Below are 18,799 nucleotides of genomic sequence, written 5' to 3'. Positions count from 1 at the left end.
CATAGGTCCACCATCACAGGTATAGGGTCTCCTGCTCGAGCAGGGGGTTGGACTAGAAGACCTCCATAGTCCCTTCCGACTCTGTTATTCTGTTCTTTGACAAAACAATGGTCTGAATTGATGCAGAAGTATCCAATCTTGGACTTATTTAATTTGGAAATCTAATCCAATTTTGGAATTCCGTGGGGCTGCTTCCCTTTTGGTCAACCAAATGTTAACCTACACCAATAAACACGTGAGGTTTGTTGCACCAAATGTGCCCAGGGTTTGCTGCCTATTCAGAAGTAAGGTCAGCCTGGTTAAACTTTCAACCAGGTTCTCCTCGTAAACCTGTCTGCTTTTCTGATGGGTGTCCAGGGAAAGCAACCTCTCTTGGTTGTGGTTGTTGTGGTCTGCCAGCAGCCTGTGGATCTGGCAGAAGAGTCAGACAGTGAGGATGATGGGGAGGACGATGGGCCAGTCCTGGCATCAGGGGGAGGTCTGGATGAGGGCTCTGCGTCAGAGGCAGAGACGGGTCCGGGTCCAGGGCCATCTGGGAGCAATGTGCGAACTCCACAGCCTCCAGAGGTGGACAGCAGAGAGGCAGAGGAACAGGACGAGCCTGTTCCTAGTGCACGCATGCAAAGAGCTGCCAGAAAGCGAGAGCAGCTGAAGCAAAAAGGCCGACTCTGGAGTAAGGCCAGGATATGATTGGTCCCTCCCATGAGGCTTAAAAGAGCAGCAACGAGCTGTTGGGATCTTTGTGGAAAAGCAACATTGAGTCCATTGCTTCTGGTCAGTGTCTCTTGAACTTTGTGGAGTTTTTGTCAAGAAAAGCCTTTGGCGGATTGCCAAAGGCAGCAAAGGTTGATGATAAAGCCGAAGGACTGTTTATGAAGAGTTTGTTTTGGACTAAGCTGAGAATGAATTAATTCTCAGCTGTTCTAATCAAATAAGTTTGTTGAGGACTGAATTGTGTTTGGTAATCGCTACTTGGGCCTCGGTCACATCAGTGGTTCTCTTAACTTCTCGTAACATTTTGTGTTGGCACCAGGAGAGTGCGCCCTTTGCCGTCATTGGTAGCAACACAGTGGTCGAAGCCAAAGGGCAGAGGGTCCGAGGAAGACTCTACCCTTGGGGCATTGTGGAAGGTAAGCTGTCTTTGTTGACTTTAACATTGACCTTACGAACACAAGGATCTATTGAACCATTTTCTTCGAAATCTAAGCAAAACTTCCAGGTTTGGAAGCAGTGAAGCCAAAACAGTGTGAAAGTTTTAATTATGAGCTTCTGCGGTGGTCATTTTAGGGTCAAAACCAATCCTGGTTTGATCTTGGTATATTCCAGTCAGACTAGTAGATGTTCCCAGTTGTCCTTTTAGAGATGTGGACTGTGTCAGGGTTCCGACGGATGCCCTAATTAAACCATGACCCTCGAGCCAAGCTTCAAAAGAAATCCAGTTATTTATTAGGAGCAACATGTTGGCAGGTACCCAAGCGAAATCAGCTCTGACCCTACGTAATTTATGGCTCAGTTATGACCCTGTTTCCCCCCTCCTCCCAGGGTGCGTCCTAAAGATGGATGGATGGAGATCTATCATAGAGATAACGTTGAACATTAAATGAGAAGATCTCTTTCTTCAATGACCTCTGTGTCTTTCCGCTACGGAATGATTAGTGGACTCTTTTTAATTTATTGATGGGTTGACTTGTTCATGCCACCCATCTCCAAAAGGATGTCTTTCTGCTTCTCTAGTGGAGAACCAAGCACACTGTGACTTTGTGAAGCTACGAAACATGCTGATCCGAACTCACATGCATGACCTGAAAGACGTGACTTGTGACGTTCATTATGAGAACTATCGAGCGCAGTGCATCCAACAGATGACCAGGTGAGTTCCCTGGCCCATCAGATCAGGAAGAAAGGAGGAGGAGGAGGAGAAGAAGGACTGTGAGGTCCTTGATACTTTGTGAGCTTGGCTGTTTTCTTGCAGATGTTTCATGACCCAACTAGTAACTAGGTAGGTCATCAGTGCTAGGCATTGTTTGGGTGATGAAACATCTGCAAGAAGACAACTAAGTTCAGAGAACACCAAGGGCCCCACAATCCTCCTCCTTCTCCTTTCCTCCTCCTCCTTCTTCACCTTTGCTCCTCCTCCTCCTCTTCTCCTCCTCCTCCTCCTCCTCCTCCTCCTTCTCCTCCTCCTCCTCCTCCTCCTCCTTCTCCTCCTCCTCCTCTTCTTCTTCTTCTCCGTCTTCTCCTTCTCCTTCTCCTTTTCCTCTTCCTTCTTCTTCTCCTTCTTCTCTGCTCCTTCTCCTTCTCCTCCTCCTATTCTTCTCCTTCTCCTTCTCCTTTCCTCTTCCTTCTTCTTCTCCTTCTCCTCCTCCTCCTCCTCTTCCTTCTCCTTCTCCTCCTCTTCCTTCTCCTCCTCTTCCTCTTCCTTCTCCTCCTCCTCCTCCTTCTCCTCTTCTCCTCCTCCTCCTCTTTCTTCTTCTCCTTCTCCTTCTCCTCCTCTTCTTCTTCTCCATCTTCTCCTTCTCCTTTCCTCTTCCTTCTTCTTCTCCTTCTTCTCTGCTCCTTCTCCTTCTCCTCCTTCTTCTCTTCCTCCTCCTATTCTTCTCCTTCTCCTTTTCCTCTTCCTTCTTCTCCTTCTCTTCCTCCTCCTCCTCCTCCTCCTCTTCCTTCTCCTTCTCCTCCTCTTCCTTCTCCTCCTCTTCCTCTTCCTTCTCCTCTTCTCCTCCTCCTCCTCTTTCTTCTTCTCCTTCTCCTTCTCCTTCTTCTTCTTCTTCTCCTCCACCTCTCCTCCCTCCTCCCATTCCTTTCTAGAGAAGAGAAGAACTGAGGCTGATTCACAGAAGTTAAGTTTAAATCTTCCTTTTCAGCAAACTGACTCAGGACAACCGAATCGAAAGCCCAATTCCCATCTTGCCGCTTCCAACCCCAGATGCTGAAACAGAGAAGCTCATCAAGATGAAGGACGAAGAGGTAAGCCGCTGAAGACACTGTTAAAAGTTTTAAATAGGGCAAGTCCTTGAGTTATGACCATCATAAGAGCCTGCTTATCATGGAGCCTGCCCATTATGGTCGTAAGCCGTGACTCTTGCCCTCAATGAAAGGGAAGATCTATAGCTTGGGGTTGAACTGTAGAGTCCTTGATGCAAACATCTTTGCTTGCAGATGTTTCCCAACTAAGTAACTATTAGCCATCAACAACAGTGATTAGCATCAACAGAGACATACCAGTGGTGAAGTCCAATTTTTTTTACTACCAGTTCTGTGGGCATGGCTTGGTGGGTGTGGTGTGGCTTGGTGGGCGTGGCTTGGTGGGCGTGGCAGGGGAAGGATACTGCAAAATCCCCATTCCCTCTCAACTCCTGGGGGAAAGAGTATTGCAAAATCTCCATTCCCACCCCACTCTGGGGCCAGCCAGAGGTGGCATTTGCCGGTTCTCCGAACTGCTCAAAATTTCCGCTACCGGTTTGCCAGAACCTGTCAGAACCTGCAGGATTTCATCCCTGAGACATTTATTTATTTATTATTTATTAATTTCGATTTTTATACATTTATACATACCTTGTTTCCCCGAAAATAAGACATCCCCTGATGACAAGCCCAATCGGGCTTTTGAGCGCATGAGTGAAAATAAGCCCCCCTGAAAATAAGCCCTTCCCGAAAATATTTAAACACAAGCACAGCCCCGAAAATATTTAAACGCATGTGCAGCCGGTCCCCGCCATTTCCTCTGGTTAGGGTTAGGGAGACAGAGCTGGAAATCAGATAAGACGGCAAGAAGAGTCCCGTCTTGCTCCATGCACCCCAAAATAAGAAGACCTCCCCGAAAATAAGGCCAATCGCTTATTTCGGGGTTCCAAAAAATATAAGACAGGGTCTTATTTTCGGGGAAACACAGTAGAAATTAACCAGACGTAAACAAAAATAAAATTAAAAAAAGCTAAGAAGAAAACCCAATGACCAGAACACTTCTTCTCCAGCAACCCGACACCCAGATAAGCAGGGATTAACACCAGACAAACACTCCAGCGGAAAACCATGCCCTAATCAAGGAATGACCAAGGAGAACACAACAGCCCCTGCCAACAACGCTGGGGCAAGCCACTGTCTGTAATTGTCTATAAACAGGGAGCAAACCCCTCGCTCCTTAGCGCTGATGATGTTACTTAGTCAGGGGATGAAACATCTGCAATCAAATGCTTAGAGAACACCCATAAACCGATTTGCCGTCATTTGATTTGGATTTACAATTGATTCGGAAAAAGCAATGTTCCTCCATCTGAAGCGAATCGACTAAGCGGATCTTAAAAAGGATCTGATTGGAGGATGCGATTCAATTTTATGACCCGGTTCCGAAAACCGTGCATCGATCCCAACAGTCTGTGAATCAAATTCCCCGAATGATTTTTTTAATTTAATTTTTTTTTTGCACTGCCTTAAGGAGAGCAACAGATCTGGAGATGATTGGAAGAGCTTGTCCTCCAGCTAAGTCCTCAAATTTTGGTCTTCCTTTTAGTTAAACAGTACAGTCAAAAGACGAACAGTGGTAGATGCAAGCATTTCGAATTGGCTCATCAGTACCTACATTATAATAACATCGTTAAAATCAGCCTCAAATATAGAATGGAATGGAATGGAATGGAATAGACATTGGAATGAAGAACAGAACAGAACAGAACAGAATAGAATAGAATAGAATGGAATAGAATAGAATAGACATTGGAATGAAGAATAGAACAGAACAGAACAGAACAGAACAGAACAGGACTAGAATAGAATAGAATAGAATAGAATAGAATAGAATAGAATAGAATAGAATAGAATAGAATAGAATAGAATAGAATAGAATAGAATAGAATAGACATTGGAATGAAGAACAGAACAGAACAGAACAGAACAGAATAGAATAGAATAGACATTGGAATGAAGAATAGAACAGAACAGGACTAGAATAGAATAGAATAGAATAGAATAGAATGGAATACAATAGAATAGACATTGGAATGAAGAATAGAACAGAACAGAACAGAACAGAATAGAATAGAATGGAATAGAATAGAATAGACATTGGAATGAAGAATAGAACAGAACAGAACAGAACAAAACAGAACAGAATAGAATAGAATAGAATGGAATAGAATAGAATAGAATAGACATTGGAATGAAGAATAGAACAGAACAGGACTAGAATAGAATAGAATAGAATAGAATCCTTTCTTGGCCAAGTATGATTGGACACACAAGGAATTTGTCTTTGCTCTCAGTGTACATAAAAAGACAAGATACATTTGTTAAGAATGTACAACACTTAATGATAGTCATAGGGTACAAATAAGCAATCAAATCAGACTTAGTGAATAGTTTGACAGTGTTGAGGGAATTATTTGTTTAGCAGAGTGATGGCGTTCAGGGAAAAACTGTCTTTGTGTCTAGTTGTTCTGGTGTGCAGTGCTCTATAGCGTCGTTTTGAGGGTAGGAGTTGAAACAGTTTATGTCCAGGATGTGAGGTATCTAAGTATTTCCCCAGCCCTCTTTTTGACTCGTGCAGTATACAAGTCCTCAATGGAAGGCTGGTTGGTAGCCATTGTTTTTTTTCTGCAGTTCTAATGATCCTCTGAAGTTTGTGTCTGTCTTGTTGGGTTGCAGAACCAAACCAGACAGTTATGAGGTGCAGATGACAGACTCAATCATTCCTCTGTAGAACTGGATCAGCAGCTCCTTGGGCAGTTTGAGCTTCCTGAGTTGGCGCAGAAAGAACAGTCTTCGCTGTGCTTTTTTGATGATGATATTTTGACAATATAAGATCTAGCAAGAGCATTAATTAATCAAGCCTTCCTTTATTTATTTTCAAACAAAACTGTGACACCCCCCCCCTTCCCCTCCCTTCCTTATCTCTCCGCAGCTGAGAAGAATGCAGGAGATGCTACAGAAAATGCAACAGCAAATTCAAGAGCAATGAGAAGGACGAAGAGAGCAACGGAGGGATGTGTGTGTGTGTACACGTGTGCGCACGCACGCACCCTGGGCTCCATCCTGCCGAGGAAACCGCTTCAGGAAACTCTTTTTTTTTTCCTACGATCCAAACGAGCAAAAAGGGGCGTGTGAGCGAGAGGCCCCCAACCCATCTTCTCCCTCCAAGGTTGATGAACTGTCTTGCAAGATGTCCTCAAGGCGGGAAAAGGGTCCCCCCCCCACCCCTCGGTTCTCCGACAGCATTCTACTATTTAAACGAAAATTTCGGGATGGGAGGGGGCGTGGCGTCTGAAGTGTGAGGACTCTATGAACGTGCGCGTTAAATGTTTACGACTAACCACGGTGCTGTGATTTTCCTCCTCCTCCTCCTCCTCCTCACTTTCTCCTTCTTTCATCCCCACTCTTTCTTAACACCTGCCTTTTTTTGGGGGGGGGGAGCAATGACATTCTTATGCATATCTGAACAAACCGTTTGTGGGATTTCCTGGGCAGATTTGATTTGGCTCGGAAAATAACTTTTGGTTCTTTCCCCATTGCCTGTTTTGAGAGAATAAGGAGCAGAAAATTGGCTGTGTCAGGGTGGGGTGGGGGGAATAGGGTTTGGATGGAGGTCTTGGTTCCTGGTTGGTCCTCTATCTGGTTCTACTCTCTTGAGAAACGCAAGGCCTTTCTGGGCAGGCGGGCAGGGGTGGACTAAATTTTTGTGGCTCAGAATCAGTGGTGGCATTCAAATGTTTTTTTTCCCTACCAGTTCTGTGGGTGTGGCTTGGTTATGGGGGATGTCTTGTGACTGAGTGGGCGTGGCCAACTCGATGTCACTCACAGCCACACCCACTCAGTCACATGACACCCCACCCACTAAGCCATGCCCACGGAACCCGGTAGGGAAAAAAAACATGCGTATGAGCACGAGAAGGGCTCAGAGTGAATGCTATGAGAACTGAATTTGTCTCGCTCCATTCACAGCAGACCTGTTGCAGCCTATCCCTTTAAGGTAGTCCCCGGGAGGGAGGGGGCCGGGGGGGAGGACCATAAAGGGAGCAGCAGCTCCACTGTAAATGGAGGGTGAAAAGTCTCACCCCATAGGGCGAGGTGGGTGGGCATGTCGAGCGACTGGAAGGGGCGAGCAAGCAGCCGCAAGGGATGAGCAGCGAGTGGGTGACCGGGCGGGGCCAACCAAGGGTGGCCCCTCCCACACCCTGCTTTTTTACCAGTTTGGCGAACCGATTCAAATCGTCCCGATCGGTTCGCCTGAGCCGGTCTGAGCTGGTCAAATTTCACCCTTGGTCAGAATGCAAAATTTTGGGAGTTTTTTCTTTAGGTGGCCTATCTCTCCATAATTGGCTGATTTTTTCCAATGAACCAAGCTTTGCGTCTGTGTTTTGAGATTCTGCCTCGTCTTTGCCCGTAAATCTATATTTCCCTTCTTGCCTAACACAGATAAAAAAACCAGGACCCACCGATAAAGATCTATATTGATTCTAAAGTCGCTTGGTAGATTCTTTGTAGGACGTCCCAATTCCCACTGAGCAGGAACGAAACTTTGAGCCAAAAGTTTTTTTTTTTTGGGGGGGGGGGGCTCCCTTGGAGTTCAGTCATTTTTTTTCCCTTTCAATGCAAAAATATTCCCTTTTTGAGAAGCTTGGTTTGTTGGGGCATCGTGGGTTTTGTAGTCTCCCACCCCCCCTCCGCAAAAATAATTTTTGGACGAAGCCTAAATTAAGTGAAAAGAAATAGCGAGGATGAGGAATACAAAGAGAAAAACACGAAAAGAAACCCAGTGAGCCAAAGAAAGGGGAAAAACAGAAACAGTAACTTCTCCATCACCCCAGCAGGTAGAAAGTTTAAATGAATTCATAGCTTGTCAGCATCTCAAATACAACCTGCCCTCTCTCCTTCACCCCCTTAAATTCATCTCTTAAGAAATAAACAAGAAAGAAACCGAGTACGGAAAAGAAAGGGAAAAAAAAAGAAGAAGAACAGAAAAAGAATAAGTGGCCCATCACCCTAAATTAATTAATTTAACGAATTAAAACAATTAATTCACAGCTTGTCAGCATCTCTAAATATAACCTAATCTTCCCCTCTCCATAGGACCCAAAAAAAAAACACCCAACCCCAGAACAAAATCCCTAAGCTTGTATCGGATGTTCCTTGTCAGCAAAAAAAAATAAAAATAAAAAAAATCCAACCGGGGAAACCAGTTCGAATTCTTTTCTTCCACGGCTGTGCAATCCAGAAAGCGAAGCAGCTGTTTTAAAAAGTTGCAAACAGGCTGTTTTAATACCCCTACATCCCTGGTTTATATCCTTTTTGCTTTATATCCTTAAATGCTAGGAAGTTTTCTTCCTATTTTCCCACTGGTTGTTGTTTTTTTTTCCTGGCCAACCTGGTGCTACAAAGGCTTTTCTTGGCTTTTTGTGTTTCTCTGGCGTTTGTGTGTGTGGTTTTTTTCTTTAAAGCAAGAGGAAATGATAACACTTTGGCCTGTTGAAGTGAGATAAGGATCCTCTCTCTACATCCAACGGGATACTTCTTTTAAAATAGTATATTTTTTTGCCCTGTTGACAAAAGATACGCTTATTTTTCCCGCACCAACAAACTCCTCTTAAAATAAGAAAATAAGACGCGCTCACTCCCACATCTTCTTCACCAAACTGTGTTATACACTCAGCATTTCACAATTCCAATACCCCCTCCTCCAAGTGGAAGATGTTATTTGGAGACTGAACGGCCAGAAAATTGCGGGCAAGGGAAACCAAAGCCCAAATACAAATTTGATTCCCTTGTCGGTCCATCCAAAATGCTCGTTAATAACATGACTTTCCCGTTCGTCGTTTTCTTCTCCCGTCCCTTTAGAACCCATGATGGCGAACCCATGGCACAGAGATCCCACTCTGCGGGCATGTTAGCCGTCGCCCCAGCCCAGCTCCACCGTACATGTGCAGGCGCCTCCCGCCAGCCAGCTGGTCTTCTTGTCTCTGTCGCGCATGTGGGGGAGAGGCGGGGGGATGCATTTGTGGTGCAGATTGGTGCAGGTGGTTTTCCAGGCCCAAAATGGGGCGCCTTCCCCCCCCCTGCACCCCGTTTTGGGCCTGGAAAACCACTTGCACCAATCTGGAAGCCAAAACAGGCACGGGGTAGTGGTGGTTGCGCACGCATGGAGGGGCGTGCTCACATTGCAATTAGGGGGGTTCTGGCACGTTCATTCGTGAGCATGCACACGCACGCTTTGGGCACTCGCCACCAGAAAGGTTAACCATCTACCCCTTTAGAAGTTCAAAATTTGCAATCTTTTTTTTTTTTTGGGTGGGGGGGAGCGGTTTCTGAGCTGCTCCAAAATTCACATTGTTTTCTTCGGTGTGAAAGAAAGCGACGTGGTTCTCTCCCCCCGCCTGCCCCCCACTCCCCAGCTTGGTTTAAAACCGGCTCCGGTTTAAAACCAGAGGCACACCCTCTGTCGTTTGGTTAGAAGTTGGTTAGAAGGCTAAGCGGAGTAATTCTGGGAGTTGGAAGTCTCCAACCTGCCAAGGTGAAAGGAACACTGGTTGAAAGCCAAAATTGTACAAAAACAGCATTTGTGTGTGTGGATGTATGTGTGTGTGTATGTGAGTCCCTAGGTACGTTGCACCTTCAAGAAGAGTGTATGAAACCCAACTCTGTGCTTATGTGCTGACTTGCACCCAGAATCGGTGATCAACTCTCCGTGGTCCAGTTGCTGGTTTTCCTGGCCCCACTTTGCATGCCTTTATTTATTGATTTTCCTAGAAAGAAAGTTTCTTGGTGGGGAATATTCTTCGTGGCGTGGATTCTTTTCTTTTTTTTTCCGGGCTGCACCCTCAACCGTCACCCCTTGGGGACCCCACCCACCCCGGTTCCAAATTCCGATTCTGCCTTCTGTCGCTCTGTCGTTGCGTTCGGCTTTCCTCCGTGCATCGTTCCGATTTTTTTTGTAAATATTCGGTGGGATATTTCGTGCGTCGTGATGCGAGACCTTTTGAATATATCCGTTTTATTAAAAAAAAAAATATGGGGATGAGGATTGAATATTAATATAATGTTTGCTACTACCTGAACTGATCAAAAAGAAGTAAAGGAGGAGAAAAAAAAAAGCGGAAACGAGCCACGTATCTCTTTATCGTTCATCGCATCCAAAGAAATGTGTTTTTTATTTAAAAAAAAACTGTTGCTTTTGAAATGCAGTTGTGAGGGGAAAAAGCCAGCAAAGCGGATCGAGAAAGGAGAGCGGGTGGGGATCATGGTCTATTCCTGTTGGTGCCCCATTCTTTTACGGGAGAACTAATTTCAGGACTGATTTTTGAGGATTTCTTGTAGGTTAGGATCGTTAAAAAGAAAAAAAAGTCAAAATGCAGTTGTGAGAAAAAAAGCCCGCAAAACAGAAGGAGAAAAGAGGATCATGGTCTATTCCTGTTGGTGCCCCATCCTTTTAGGGAATAGAACTGTCATTCGTTTAAAAAGTTCCAGGATGAGGAGCTTGGGGTTTACAGGCGGCCCCCTGACTTATGACCAGTTGCTTAGCGACCATTCAAACTTACAATTGCAGGGGGGGAACGTATAACCTGGATTTGAAGTTCTGATAGTTGATCCCACCCCCCTACGGTTACGTGACCCCATTTTACAACAGTTTTGCCTTCACGTCTGGCTTTCTGTGCACACATTGGAGCACTGGTTTTCCTGAAAGACTGTGGCATTCATTTTACAACCATTAAGTTCGCTTAATGACCACTTGGAAAAAAAGTTATAAAGTTGACTTATGCGACAGGCAGAGGCTCCATTAGGGTCGTAACCTGAGGACTGCCTATATTGCATTTGGTTCTGAGACTTTCAGATTCCACCAATAGCAGTAGCGCCTAGATTTATGTGCCGCTTCTCAGTGCTTTTACAGCCCTCTCTAAGCGGTTTACGGAGTCAGCCTCTTGCCCCCGACAATCTGAGTCCTCATTTTACCCACCTCGGAAGGATGGAAGGCTGAGTCGATCTTGAGCCGGTCAGGATCGAACTGCTGACAGCGGGCAGAGACAGCCTGCAATACTGCATTCTAACCATTGTGCACCATGGAGGGAGGGAAGGAAGGAAGGAAGGAAGGAAGGACAGACAATAGCAATGGAAATAGCACTTAGATTTTATATGCTGCTTCACAGTGCTGTCCAGCCCTCTCTAAGCAGTTTACGGAGTCAGCCTCTTGCCCCTAACAATCTGGGTCCTCATTTTACCCACCTCAGAAGGATGGGAGGCTGAGTCGACCTTGAGCCGGTCAGGATCGAACTGCTGACAGCGGGCAGAGTCAGCCTGCAATACTGCATTCTAACCATTGTGCACCATGGAGGGAGGGAAGGAAGGAAGGAAGGACGGACGGAAAATAGCAATGGAAATAGCACTTAGATTTATATACCGCTTCACGGTGCTTTACAGCCCTCTCTAAGCAGTTTACAGAGTCCGCTATTTGCCCCCAATATCTGGGTCCTTATATTACCGAGTTTGGAAGGATGGAAGGCTGGGTCAACCCTGAGCCAGTCAGGATCGAACTGTTGACAGTGGGCAGAGTCAGCCTGCAATACTGCATTCTAACCACTGTGCACCATGGAGGGAGGGAGCGAGGGGAAGGAAGGAAGGAAGGAAGGAAGGATAATAGCAATGGAAATAGCACTTGGACTTATATACCGCTTCACAGTGCTTTCCAGCCCTCTCTAAGCAGTTTACAGAGTCAGCCACTTGCCCCCAACAATCTGGGTCCTTATATTACCGACCTCGGAAGGATGGAAGGCTGAGTCAACCTTGAGCTGGTGGTGAGAATCGAACTCCTGGCGTGAGCAGCGAGTTGGCTTGCGGTACTGCATTCTAACCACTGCGCCACCACGACTCTTGACAGTTGCCAGTTATCATTTTCATGGCATGCTTTATTTTTGCTCTTCCTTCGGGGGGGAAGATTCTAATCTGGACTCCTGGTTGTCTTAACAGAGGAAGTGTTTGGCTGTTGTGGCTAGAACGTTTCCCCCCATCGGGTGGCAACACATTGTGAGGTTGTCCTCTTTTTTTGGCTTGAGGTTGGTCATTAAAGAGCCAACACCGTTTCACAAGGGTGGAGGGTGGGTGGAGTGTCTCTACAATTTATTTAACAGGACAGAATAACAGAAGAATTGGAAGGGACCTCGGAGGTCTTCTAGTCCAACCCCCATCTCAAGCAGGAGATCCTGTACCAATCCGGACAAACGGTGGTCCAATTTTCTCTTGAAGAACTCCAGTGATGGAGCAGGTCTGCACACAACGTCTGGAGGCAACTTCTGTTCTACTGACTTAATTGCTCTCACTGTCCAGAAATGTCTCCTTATTTATTCATTGGGTTAGTTCAGGAGTCAGCAACCCGGGGCTCTGGAGCCGCGTGTGGCTCTTTCACCCCTCTGCTGCGGCTCCCTGTCACTCAAAATATGTGTCGCATACGCCAATGTGCGACATCTGCCAGCACGCGATTGATTGACCTTTTTAACCCCCGGTAGGCTAACCATGGATAAATCCAAGAAAAGAAAAGTTTCAGAAGAAAACAGAACATTTAATTCAACTATGTATGTTAGTTTTGGGACTGCTCAAGAAATAGTCAGGCACAGGAAGGGTTTTGTGGCTCCTGTTGTTTTCTTTTCTTTGAGTCCAAATAGCTCTTTTGAGTGTTTAAGATTGCCGACCACTGAGTTGGTTGGTTTCCACTCATCCTGTATTTCAGGAGCTCAAGGGGGTTTCCTTCTGCCATTTCCCCACCCCCACCAATGACGACCCCTATGAGAAGTGAAGTGAGAGTGGGGGAAGAACTCAACCCAAGTTCCCCCAGGGTTCCCCCAGGGATTTGTGGTCAAACTAGGTTGGAAGCTGGGTCTCTCCATCCTTGTCCACCTTCACCAACACCTCACGCTGGATCTTGGTCCTGAGGCAGAGGAACTATCCCCCAGCATTATCCAGAGAACTTCCATGGTTGAGGGAGAACCAGAATCTGGGACTTCTCACTCTTGGTCCAACACCTTCTCCACTGGACCAACTGGCTCGTGCCTTCAAAGCAGGGGTGAAATCCAGCAGGTTCTGACCAGTTCTGACGAACCGGTAGCGGAAATTTTGAGCAGTTCAGAGAACTGGCAAATACCACTTCCGGCTGGCCCCAGAGTGGGGAGGGAATGGGGATTTTGCAGTATCCTTCCCCTGGAGTGGGGAGGGAATGGGGATTTGGCAGTATCTTTCCCCTGGAGTGGGAAGGGAATGCAGATTTGGCAGTATCCTTCCCCCAGGAGTGGGGTGGGAATGGGGATTTGGCAGTATCCTTCCCCTACCACGCCCACCAAGCCACACCCACAGAACCGATAGTAAAAAAATTTGAATTTCACTACTGTTTCTACCCCATCCATCTTTGGGTTTTTGGTTATCCGGAAGATAAAATCATGAACATCTGGTTACCATATGAAGTGTCATTTTAGACTGACCCTTTGAGCCGCCTGGATTCGTTACTAGGCTAAACCGCAATTTAAAGATAGTTGGGCCAATCACCAAATTGGACTGGCATCACACACCGTAAACATGGTTTGCAAGCTACAGTAGCTGGATATAGCTGGGTGTGGTGGCTTGATAAGCCATGCTGGAGATAGTCTGCAAGCAAAGACTCTACTTTGTGGGAATCCTAAGTGGTCCAGGGGTACAGGATTAAACCCTAGGATTCTTAAATTTGCACCTGAGAATACAATATTTGAAGAATTGCATTAGTAAACCCATGAGAATGATAGAACCACAACCACATTTCCATAACCACAACCCATTAAACCTGGTTAGTTTGAACCCAGTTAGCCTCATCCTGTGCAACTCATCTGGTTGGCCTACGGGTCGATATCCTGCACACACTTAGGTAGGTAAAGGTAAAGGTTCCCCTCGCACATACGTGCTAATCGTTCCCGACTCTAGGGGGCGGTGCTCATCTCCGTTTCAAAGCCGAAGAGCCAGCGCTGTCTGAAGATGTCTCCGTGGTCATGTGGCCAGCAGGACTCAACGCCAAAGGCGCACGGAACACCGTTCCCTTCCCACCAAAGGTGGTCCCTATTTTTTCTACTTGCTTTTTTTTTTTACGTGCTTTCGAACTGCTAGGTTGGCAGAAGCCGGGGCGAGTCACGGGAGCTCACCCCATTACGCGGCGCTAGGGATTCGAACCGCCGTACGGCCAACCTTTCGATCGACAAGCTCAGTGTCTTACCCACTGAGCCACGACGTCCAATTGATTCAATCACGAAGTGAATAACCAGGATGGTAACAAAAATTCCTGCACTCCCATCCACGGGCTTTGTTAAAAACTCCAACTTCGCTTGCGTTTCAAAACAAAATGTTCAAGAGATGTTGGCTTGGGAAAAAAAGAAGAAGAAGAAGGCCCCATCAGAGGGTAAACCTCCAGGGATTTCTAGAGAATGACTAAGGACAACAAGCGTTCCTCTTATCTTTCTGGAACACGCATGGAGGTTATCAGCTCAACTTCTGCTGCTGTTTGCTGTACCAGCCAGTTGTCCTTCACATCTCATACCAGAGAGACACGCGACATAGAGAGGTAAGTCCTCAATGGGTTTTCTTTCACTTATACAGCAATTTTGGCCACCAGGTCAAATGAGTGGTTGACCATGACCATTTGAGGAGATCATCTGGAGTTCCTTCAGCCTGTTAGATAGACATGTATCTTTCCGACTGTGTGTGTCTTTCATTTAGGAGACACCCAATATATAGGTGTTGCATCTTTCCATGTAAGGCTTTGATCAAGCCATCAATGTACATCGCTCCTATAGAACATAGAATAACAAAGTTGGAAGGGACCTTGGAGGTCTTCTAGTCCAACTTATACCTTATACCAGTTCAGACAAGTGGCTGTTGAGTCTCTTCTTAAAAACCTCCAGTGATGGAACACCCCCAATTTCTGGCAGCAATTCGTTCCACTGATTAATGAGTGGAAGGGACCTTGGAGGTCTTCTAGTCCAACCCTCTGCTTAGGCAGGAAACCCAGCACCACTTCATACAAATAGTTATCCAACATCTTCTTAAAAACTTCCAGTGTTGGAGCATTTGCAACTTCTGGAGGCAAGTTGTTCCACTGATTCATTGTTCTAACTGTCTGGAAAGCCCTCCTTAGTTCTAAGTTGCTTCTCTCCTTGATTAGTTTCCATCCATTGCTTCTTGTCTTGCCCTCAGGTGCTTTGGGGAATAGCTTGACTCCCTTTTCTTGGTGGTAGCCCCCAAATATTGGACACCGCTATCATGTCTCCCCTAGTCCTTCTCCTTGTTAGACTGCATTTGTTAGACTTTGCTAGACTGTGATTGAGCCAACTCTAAGCTAAACCAATTGTCTACTGTAAATAAATTCAAATGTTCTCGAGGAAGAGGTTGCAATAGAAAGCCTCTGAAAATAAGGTGCCGGAGTTTCATTCAAAATTAAATTTTACGTTTTACTAGAAATTGTATTATTATTCGAGAAGTAATAGCAGGAGTGGGCTGCTGGGGGTTCGGGAGAACCTCTAGCTAAGATTCTGTGCAGTTTGGAGAACCCCCAAATCTTATTCCTGGCTAGTCCTGCCCGCCCCTTCCAGGTGTCCCCACGTGGCCTGTTTTGGATGCAGGTAAGTGCAGGGACGCGGTGGCTCAGAGGCTAGGAAGTTGAGCTTGTCGATCGAAAGGTCGGCAGCTCAGCGGTTCGAATCCCTAGTGCTGCTGTGTAACAGGGTGAGCTCCCGTTCCTTGTCCCAGCTTCTGCCAACCTAGCAGTTTCGAAAGCACCTAAAAATGCAAGTAGAAAAAATAGGGACCACCTTTGGTGGGAAGGGAACGGTGTTCTGTGCGCCTTTGACGTTGAGTCATGCCGGCCACATGACCACGGAGACGTCTTTGGACAGCATGGCTCTTCGGCTTTGAAACGGAGATTGGCACCGCCCCCTAGAGTCGGCAACGACTAACACATATGTGCGAGAGGAACCTTTACCTTTACCTTTAAGTGCAGGGTGTGCGCGGAGGTTCGGGGAGGCGGAAAAACAGGTCTACCGGAAGTTTGGGAAGGCTGGAAACGGGCCCATTTCTGGCCTTCAGAGGGCCTTCGGAGCCTGGGGAGGCTGTTTTCGCCCTCCCAGAGGCTCGAAGAAAGCCTCTGGAGCCCAGGGAGGGCAAAAAGTCCCCTCCCTCCGCCGTGGTGCAGGAAGCCGACTAGGCCATGCCCACCATGGCCACGCTCCCAAACTGCTGCCACATTTCTTCTTCACATTGGGTAGACGCATCCGGGCCACAGGCCTTGAGTTTGCTCTACTTAACGATTTCCGAATTGAAACTACATTGAATTGAACTGATTTCTGTGCCTTTCAGAGTCGAAGATGAGTCTCGTCGCCTTCTTCTTCATCTTCACCTTGCTCCCTCGTGTCGCCCTAGGCTGTCCCCGCCCTTGCCGTTGTGCCGCCGACATCGTGGACTGCATGTCGACCCATCTGACGGACGACACGATCCCGCTCTCCTTCTCCCCCTTGACGAGCAAGCTCTATCTCAACAACAACTATTTGACTTTCATCCCCAAAGGTCTCTTCGACAACCTGCACAACCTCCAGGCTGTTTACCTGCGGGGCAATCCTTGGGAATGTACCTGCAACATCCTCTACCTCCGCTCCTGGCTACAGTGGCAAGAGAACCGGACTCTGTATCGCGACGTGGTGTGTTCGACGCCTGCCCATCTTCAAGGTCGGATTATCACCTACCTGTCCGAAGACGAGATCATCTCTACCTGCCAGTCCTGGTATTGCGGTGTTGCTCTGGTGGCCCAGATCTGCCTCTTTGTCTTCATCCTGGTGCAGGCTATCTTGTTGCTTCTGGCGGTCTTCTACCTTTGCAGGTTTCAGCGGATAGCCAAGGAAGCGAGGAGGACCATGCTGGAATTTTATGAGAATACGGATCCGTGGGAAAGCGCTCGTAAGAACAGTGTTGACTGACGGTCCGGGGAGACCCAACCTCACCCCTGTTCCACCCTTTTAATCCTGAATGTCTATGGAGATTCTCAACCATCCAGGTCATGGTTGTCCCAAAGGTGCTTTTCAAAAGACAACTGGACTTCCTTAGGGGTTTTTTCCCCTCCCCTTGCGAAGACCTTTCGCTTCTCATCCCAGAAGCTTCTTCAGTTCCAGGAAGCTTCTTCTTCAACTGAAGAAGCTTCTGGGATGAGAAGCGAAAGGTCTTCAAGGAAACAAACTAAGACAGTCCAGTTGTCTTTTGAAAAAAGCACCTTTGGGGGACAGTATCAATTGATACCCCAAAGGGACACGGTGGCTCAGGGGCTAGGACGTTGAGCTTGTCGATCGAAAGGTCGGCAGCTCAGCGGTTTGAATCCCTAGTGCTGCTGTGTAACGGGGTGAGCTCCTGTTACTTGTCCCAGCTTCTGCCAACCTAGCAGTTTCGAAAGCACATAAAAATGCAAGTAGAAAAAATAGGGACCACCTTTGGTGGGAAGGGAACAGCGTTCCGTGTGCCTTTGGCGTTGAGTCATGCCAGCCACATGACCACGGAGACGTCTTCGGACAGCGCTGGCTCTTCGGCTTTGAAACGGAGATGAGCACTGCCCCCTAGAGTCGGCAACGACTAGCACATATGTGCGAAGGAAACCTTTACCTTTTATCAATAGATCGCCACACAGGAATTAGCTTTTTCCCCCAAAATGCCTTATTTCCTTGGAGGAACCTTGGGAGTTCTAGGCAGAATTTGGAAGATGCTCGGTTTTGAAAAAGAAGAAGAAGAAGAAGAAGCTTCTACGTACAACGTTCGGGATGGATAAACATAATTGTGGAAGAACAAAATGGAAAAAGCTGCCATTTCTGGACCCTCATTTGGTACTTAAACTCCGTAGAGTCTTCCTATAATTAGAGGGGAAAAAAATGGTTTGGGGCTTGTGATTGAGCCCCTCCCCCCGGCCTCGTGCCAAAGGTTGCCTGATGCCCCCTATATTATGCATGGATAGTCCTTGACTTACAACCACTCACTATGTGGCCATTCGAAGTTAAAATGACACTGAAAAAAAGTCCTCGCAGTTACCCAGTGGAACAGAAGTTGTGGGAGCTTCATCCCTGGAAGCTTTCAAGAAGAGACTGGACTGCCATCGGTCAGAAATGGTATAGGGTCTCCTGCTTGGGTGGCGGGTTGGGCTAGATGACCTACAAGGTCCCTTCCAACTCTGTTAATCTGTATCTGTATGTAATCAAACCATTTGGCATGTGGCCTATAGTTATGACAGCTACAGCATCCCGGGATCAAAATTTGTGATCTTCTCAGCCGTCTTCTGGCAAGCAAAGTTAGTAGTGATTCACTTAATAACGTGTAGTGATTTACTTAACGACTGTCTTGCTTAACGGCAGAAATTCTGGTCCCAATTGTAATTCTAAGTCAAGGACTGCATGTATAATCCTTCCATGTTTTGTTTTGTTTTTAGTCTGTTAAATGGCAGGTGGTAACTTGTTGCTTTTTAAAAAATTTCAACATATTAACACGGTCCTTCTTCCACTCCAGTCTGGATTAGCTCCGGTTTATGAAACCTCAGTTTTAATCTCAAATTATTAAAATGCAGTTATTAAAACCTCTTTAAAAACCTCACTGGTGGTTTTTGAGAAGAAATTGGACAATCGTTTGTCTGAAATGGTACAGCGTTTCCTGCTTGAGGAGGGGGGTTGGACTAGAAGACCTCCAGGGTCCCTTCCTACTCTGTTATTAGGCAGTTTAAAGAGATTACAGAGCAGAGAGAGATTAATCGGGCTTCGTTTCAAAAACCTATTGTCCTGTCAAGTTCCTTTTT

General features: G+C 46.6%; 2 protein-coding genes across 5 annotated transcripts in view; both read left to right on the top strand.

Moving 5' to 3' along the window:
- Positions 1–7,923, top strand: part of SEPTIN5 (septin 5) — a 47,268-nt gene extending 39,345 nt beyond the window's left edge. For all 4 annotated transcript variants that reach the window (XM_058158427.1, XM_058158424.1, XM_058158426.1 and 1 more), the window contains exons 8-11: positions 1,034–1,130; positions 1,735–1,870; positions 2,862–2,964; positions 5,894–7,923. In XM_058158427.1, coding sequence (XP_058014410.1) covers positions 1,034–1,130; positions 1,735–1,870; positions 2,862–2,964; positions 5,894–5,950 — 393 coding nt within the window. In that variant the 3' untranslated portion in view covers positions 5,951–7,923. The remainder of the gene's footprint in view (positions 1–1,033; positions 1,131–1,734; positions 1,871–2,861; positions 2,965–5,893) is intronic.
- Positions 7,924–14,152: 6,229 nt separating this feature from the next.
- Positions 14,153–18,587, top strand: GP1BB (glycoprotein Ib platelet subunit beta). The gene is made up of 2 exons (XM_058158776.1): positions 14,153–14,548; positions 16,339–18,587. The coding sequence occupies exon 2, from the start codon at positions 16,347–16,349 to the stop codon at positions 16,950–16,952; it is 606 nt and encodes a 201-aa protein (XP_058014759.1). The 5' UTR covers positions 14,153–14,548; positions 16,339–16,346; the 3' UTR covers positions 16,953–18,587.
- Positions 18,588–18,799: the final 212 nt, after the last annotated feature.

The sequence above is a fragment of the Ahaetulla prasina genome, chromosome 15, assembly GCF_028640845.1.
Source record: "Ahaetulla prasina isolate Xishuangbanna chromosome 15, ASM2864084v1, whole genome shotgun sequence".
Taxonomy (NCBI): domain Eukaryota; kingdom Metazoa; phylum Chordata; class Lepidosauria; order Squamata; family Colubridae; genus Ahaetulla; species Ahaetulla prasina.
The sequence above is the reverse complement of the archived record's forward strand: the minus strand, read 5'-3'. Positions and strand labels throughout refer to the sequence as shown.

Excerpts from the sequence above, each read along its gene's own strand:
- GP1BB (XM_058158776.1), top strand. The coding sequence starts at position 16,347 with ATGAGTCTCGTCGCCTTCTTCTTCATCTTCACCTTGCTCCCTCGTGTC.